Source organism: Emydura macquarii, unplaced genomic scaffold, assembly GCF_026122565.2.
Source record: "Emydura macquarii macquarii isolate MOO-44397 ecotype Brisbane River unplaced genomic scaffold, CSIRO-AGI_Emac_v2 contig_2473, whole genome shotgun sequence".
Taxonomy (NCBI): Eukaryota; Metazoa; Chordata; order Testudines; family Chelidae; genus Emydura; species Emydura macquarii.
Genome location: NW_027132610.1, coordinates 1,805,329 through 1,811,554, shown reverse-complemented (window position 1 = coordinate 1,811,554; position 6,226 = coordinate 1,805,329). Strand labels below are relative to the sequence as shown.

At 48.9% G+C, this 6,226-nt stretch overlaps 1 protein-coding gene across 1 annotated transcript; it reads right to left on the bottom strand.

The window, feature by feature from the left end:
* Positions 1–2,222: 2,222 nt before the first annotated feature.
* On the bottom strand, positions 2,223–4,097 carry CUNH11orf87 (chromosome unknown C11orf87 homolog). The gene is made up of 2 exons (XM_067562727.1): positions 3,837–4,097; positions 2,223–3,156 (listed from the first exon to the last, which is right to left on the bottom strand). Exon 2 carries the CDS (start codon positions 3,012–3,014, stop codon positions 2,553–2,555), a length of 462 nt encoding a protein of 153 aa, XP_067418828.1. The 5' UTR covers positions 3,015–3,156; positions 3,837–4,097; the 3' UTR covers positions 2,223–2,552.
* Between the last annotated feature and the right edge of the window lie 2,129 nt (positions 4,098–6,226).

Genomic DNA, 6,226 nt, shown 5'->3' with positions numbered 1-6,226 from the left:
GATTTAAAAATATTAAATGAAAACTAATTAAACAGAAAGCAGAGTTTTAAATGTGAGGGATATTTTAAAATCTAGCACATTTTTGCAACTACTTATAGTGGCATCAGAATTTGTATACACATACACACACACAACCCTTATCTCTTTCCCTCCCTGTCCCCTTCTTTTTCTTCCAAAATAGGGCAATTTTATAATCGCAATAAGATATGACAGGCAGTACATTTCTGGGGAATTATTGCATGCCTTGAGTGTATAAGGTAAAAAGAAGAGTGACTGACTTCAGACACTAGAGGAGCAGAATCATCGACCAGAAATGCACTGGATTGATGTGAAACATCTTCTTGCTTTTACAAAACTGAAAATTATATATTATTTAAAAAGACATAAAATGAAGGAAAAAGTAATAACTCTATTTAGTGGAGATTACCAAACAGGAAGCTCCATTGCTGTTCACAGAATTCTCTTCAAGGTCCTAAAACTATTCCATGATGGTTCATTAATGAGTTGCAATTGTATAAGGGGTTAAACACAAAAGTTCATCTGGCCTGCATTGGGAAAAAATGGGATCGTCTACTTTCCTATCCAAAGAGATCAAAATAATCATTAGAAGCTGATCATAACTGCTGGCGATGAGACTCGGATGCCAATCTTATCTTAATGTAAAAACATTATTAACTAGACATAATTTATCCCACGCTGGTGGATCAGCAACTTTAGTTGGATGATAGAGCATTTGTCTAAGATACTGGAGGCATAGATTCTAGTTCAACAGTTATTTCCCATCTGATTAGCTAGGAGTGAAAAAGAAGAAATATGGAATAGATATACAAAGGCTGCATTTTGGTGCTATAACGAGATTATAGGGCATTTTCCAGTATTTGTACTGTCCCTCCCAATACCACATTTCTCCATCTTTAATTTAAGGAACTGTACTGATCACCTGTTAAGTGCTCCAGTTCCTCCCATTGTGTTCATATTTTAAAACATAGCATCCATCCTTTTTATCAGAATTTGGATGCGGAAGGAAAATATACAGAAAACGTAAATTAAAGATAGTTGGAAATGACATCCAGCAGTATTTACTTTTAATGTGTATCTAGGAAAATATCCTCTTGGATTATTTTTCATCGTTGTGTTTACTGTTCATTAACATGGACAGAGGCACATGGCCTCTGATCTAATACGACCACCCGAAAAGTATCAAAGTTTAGATAGGGCCATTCTGTGAAGGCACCCGTTTGCAAGTCATGGTGTCTGGTTTAATTGTTTAGCCAAAGCTGCATTTACTGTAATCAATGTTTCCCTGGATTCCCCAAACACATACAGTAACAAGCAGCCACTCAGACACTTCCTTGCATAGTCAAATAACTGCTGGTGCTTTTCTGGGAGACCTACACCAGCCTCTTTTGAAATATTAACTATGATTTAATAGATAGCATATTTTGCTCTTCCATCATGCTTTTCGGGCCTGGGAGTGGCCAGGACATGACATATCTTCCTAGCAATCTATTACAGGTTAGGAGGATACAAAAAAAGAAAAATGCCTTAAAAAGTAGAAGCCAGATCTGTACTGCCGCTGAATTCATTATTCAATGGGTAAACTATAAACTAAGAATACACGGTATAGGATGCATAGTACAGAGCAGTATTTTGCTTCGTACTAACAGGAGGTGTAACAAGCGAACACCTCTTTGAAATGGATAATCAAACATTCTGACGGGGGTAAGCTACTGCACATCACGTAGTACTCCGTTACAGAAATGATGTCGTATTCCAGGTTTAATAGAACGAATGGAATGTTACACTGGGAAGCGACTTGGGGTGGGGTGGGTGCAGGGGAAAGGATGTGAGAAGGCGCTGCCTCCCCTACAAAAAGCATTGCTAAGCGGCTTTCAAACGTCGGGACATAGAGTACTGGGTATGCCGAGAGAGAAAGAGAGAAGGGGCTCACCATGGGCTGGGGAAGGAGGGCTGTCGTTTTACTTGCGCTCACCCAGGGGAGGACATTTCTAAAGAAAACCATATCCAGTCTGTGGAGAGGAGGACAGTTACTGACCCAAAAGAAGAGACCCTACAGGAAGATCGGGTCCTTCTCCGTCCCTTTCATCATGAGCTGTACTCGTCTCCTTTGTCTGAGAGATTAAGGAATCCCACTGCATCGTTCAGACCAGTCTTTCTTTATCCCTCACCCTGTGCCATGCCCCCCCCCCCCCCCCTAACATACAATTAGGGATAAGCCCTGGAGAGGGATGGGGGAAATCTCTTCTCGATCCTCATGATAGCTCTGTGCATCACACGGGGATCCACCACCCCCACGCCTCCGGGCAGATGACTTTCTATTTGGTAGCATTGTGCAGCTTCTTTTCCATTACAAAGACGCATCCTTGCCTTGCACAGTCAATGAGAAACGCGGCGTGATTCGTCATGCGCTTGAATTGTGGGTTTGTTCGTTCGTTTGAATTAATAACTTTTCTTTTCAGAGCCTGCAATAATCACTGGAGTGGAGTATTTACAAACACCAGACAGAGCCGTGGTGAGGTCCCCCCAAAGAATCATGACAATACCACCGTTTGCAGGAGCCCCGCACCAGCTGCGTCCAAACAAGGTCTTGCTGGGTGAGCGCCCTGGGCGTCCGGAGCAGAAGGGCGCTGGATTGCCGAGTCCTGGGTGGAGCTTCCCAGCCGGGTGTTTCTTCCCTGGGGGGTCTCTCCCTGAATACCTGCCTCGGGGTTAGAGCTGCCGCTGCAGTGGTCCCGTTCATATTCCTCCTGCGCCCTTTGCATTTTCCGCTTCTTCATCTTCCTCTTGTGGACGTGGAAGGTGGTGAGGGAGAGGAGGATGAGGCAGAAGATGAGGGTGACCAGGACGATTAAAACCAGCGTGGAAGAGAAGGAGTGAAAGAGCTGACCCACCTGCGTGATGCAGGTGCTGCTGGCGTTGGAGGAGGCAGCTGTCCTGTTCAAGAGACAAGGCGGCAGGGACAGCCTCAACTCCTTGGAGAGCTTGGCACTCATCGAGGAGGCTTGTGAAGATGAGGATCTTCCTCTTCTCCCAGCAGATGCCTGGATTTGAGTTGGGTCCGGGCTGGTGGGTTGCACTTGCTGGAAATGGCCCGGACGCGGCTGGCTCTCCCTAGATGTCAGGTGAAAGATCAGCCTGCAAAGGGACCCAGAGGAATCAGCGCTCGGCTGGACCCCAAAACAAGAAACGCCCCACCCACACCATTCACCGGCCTCCGCCACAGCCTCCGCTCTCGCCACTCTCCGCTCGCCTCCCCCCAGCCCCAGCATGGTGCAAAGTAGTCTAAACTCTGGCAGCCGGGGCGATGCCCGATGCCCGACACCCGCCCGGGCGCATCACAGAGAATTGCAGCCCCAGCCCAGCCCGGCGCCCCTGAAATAGACCATCCCCAGCTGTCTCCCGCCGGGGAGATCGATCGATCGATCGAGCGAGCGGGCTTTAACCCTGCCGGGCCCGGGCGACGTTGGCTGTGCCCTAAGACTGGGGTGGGGGGAGAAGCGCCGCACCAACGCGGCGGCCCCGGATCGCCAGTGGCTCAGCGCCGGGGGGGCAGGAGGGGGCAGCGTGGCCTGGGCATTTCCCAACAAGTTGCTCGTGACACCGGCCGCCGCCCGGGTCCCAGCAGCGCCCCCCGCCCAGCCCGCCCCAAATGCAGGCGGCTGCCGAAGTTCGGGCTCCGGCCGGCTCCCCCTGCTGCAGGGGCAGGGGCAGGGGCAGGGTCTTGGTCTTCCGACGCCAGAATACAACCAGGGGCCAGGCGGGCTGCCCGGGGCCAGGGAGCGGCGGGGCCGGGCGGGGGGTCGCGCGCGCCTTACCTGGGCTGCCCGTGGCTGGAGGGAGCCGCCGACCCGACCCGACCCGACCCGAGCCGACCGCCGCGCTCGCCGAGGCTGCAGAAGGCGCCGAATGCGGCGGGCAGAGCCGAAGCCGGCGCCGCTTCAGGGAGCTCAGCGCGCAGCCTATCGCCAGCCCGGTCGGTGACGTCAGGCAGCCAGGGCCGGGCTCCGCTCCCCCGCCGCGCGGCTGGGCGGAGAGGGGCAGCACCGAGCGGGCACCCCGCCCTCACCCTTACCTGCCCGTCCCCCCGCAGACCAATATCCCCCCCCACCTCCCTACCCAGCAGCACAGACCCAGCCCACCCCTACACATGTCAATACCCGCCCCAGACCCACCCCACACATTCCTACCCACCCACCCACCCACCCACTCTACCCCACAGACCTACCCCACCCCCACACCCCCCTGCAGACCTACCCACCTTCCACAACACCCTCCACCATATCATCCACCCACCTTCACACCACACAGACCTACCCCCATCCACCCCACCCTCACACACACCAATACCCCCACAGACCCACCCTTACACATACCCTACCCCACTGCCAAACCCTTCCCTAATCTCCGACACATATCCAATCACCCAGCTCCCAAACCTCCACTCCCCAGCCCAGCATCTTTCCCTAGACTCTTTCTCCCATATATATCCACACCCAAATCTTATTCCCTGAACACCTATCTCCACCACACATGCATAGCCAATGTGCTCACTTCCCCATCTCCCGGCCTCTAACGCCCAACCTGCCGTGTATATCTAATACCACCCAATATTCCTACTCCCTTAACCCCCTAATACACCTCCATATAACCAAACCCTCAAACCCTATTCTCCTAACTTCAGCTCCTTATTTACCCAATACATCTACACATTACATTCCTTTCCCTTAAGCCCCACCTACTTACATACCCAATATCCCTTTAATCTTTTACCCCCATACATAGGCAATGCCTCCAGTCTCCCACTCCATACAAACCCACTTCTCTCTCAGCCATACATACCTAAATCCCCATCCCCCATGCAAACCCACAACTCTCTCCCCCTCCTGTGCCATCTTGCTCTACCTCTACACAACATAGATACCCACTCACTTCACCCAAGCATCCCTCATCTCCATACATACCTAATTCTTATCCTCCATATATATCCACTCTCCCATGCCTCCTCCACACACACAATACTGCCCTACTTCCAGATCCCCTTCATCATATATGCGCACACTACTCGTACCCAGTGAACTGCATTTCCATATCCCCTTCGCATACAGGTAACATCTGAGGGCTGATTTAATGTTAACAGCCCCATTCGGAGGAAATGACAGACCAGGATTACAGCAGCACTGGGGCATTTTGTCCATGCTTCCTTTTCTCTGGCCAAGTCCTCTATGCCAGCAGCCGGGTGGGTGACACAGAAGCCACAATGCTGAGATTTTGTGAAAATCCCTCTTGTTATGCTTGTTTGGCCAGAATCCACCAACCGTGTGGCATAAAGCAGTTGAACTGCAGGATCTAGCTCTTTGAGTCTAAAATTTTCCTTCCATTTAAATGCTATCAGTTTCCTTGGCTAAATGCAAAGTATCCAGCATCATATAAGCCAGTGACCTTTTAAAAAGCAGTCACGATAACAAGCACAGAACATGTTTGTTTTATTGTAAATGTTAAATAATTTTTAGTGTTTATGTACTGGATTGACAGACACATAGAATGAAGTCCTCTGAGACAACACAGGCATTATAATTGAAGCTTCCCTGCACTGTCCCATCAATGTGCTTCAAACTTGTTCTGGAGGGGCTTATAGGTAGTTCAGTCTCTCTATCCATTGAATCTTTAGCCTCTAGGTTGAGTGCTCTATCACGGTGCTTTTCAACCTGAGGTCTGCAGACCACTGAGGGTCTGCAGACTATATTTAAGATTTCCAAAGGGGTCAACATCTCCATTCGAAATTTTTTAGAGTTCTGCAAATGAAAAAAAAGTTGCAAACCACTTCTCTAATAAGGATATCACTTAGTCCTAGGTTTGATGGTACTTTTATGATATGGTCAACAGCTTACTAGGATTTGGACAGCAACCACCAACTCAGATACTGAACACCACTTAAAAGTTATCAGATGGTTAAAAAGTATTTTCAAAAAGAGCATAAGAATGGACATTTATATAGGAATCAGTATCTTCAGTTATAATACTGGTGTAATGGTATCTTATGGTGTTTATGAAGTAGTAAGCAATCTTGGACTGAATAAATTCCTGTTTATGAAGTAGTAAGCAATCTTGGACTGAATAAATTCCAAGGCCTAAAATGTATTAGCACACAATGTGGTTATTACAAAAGTTAACAGGTACTACAGTTATTATACTAAAACATTTAATT

Excerpts from the sequence above, each read along its gene's own strand:
- CUNH11orf87 (XM_067562727.1), bottom strand. The coding sequence starts at position 3,014 with ATGAGTGCCAAGCTCTCCAAGGAGTTGAGGCTGTCCCTGCCGCCTTGT.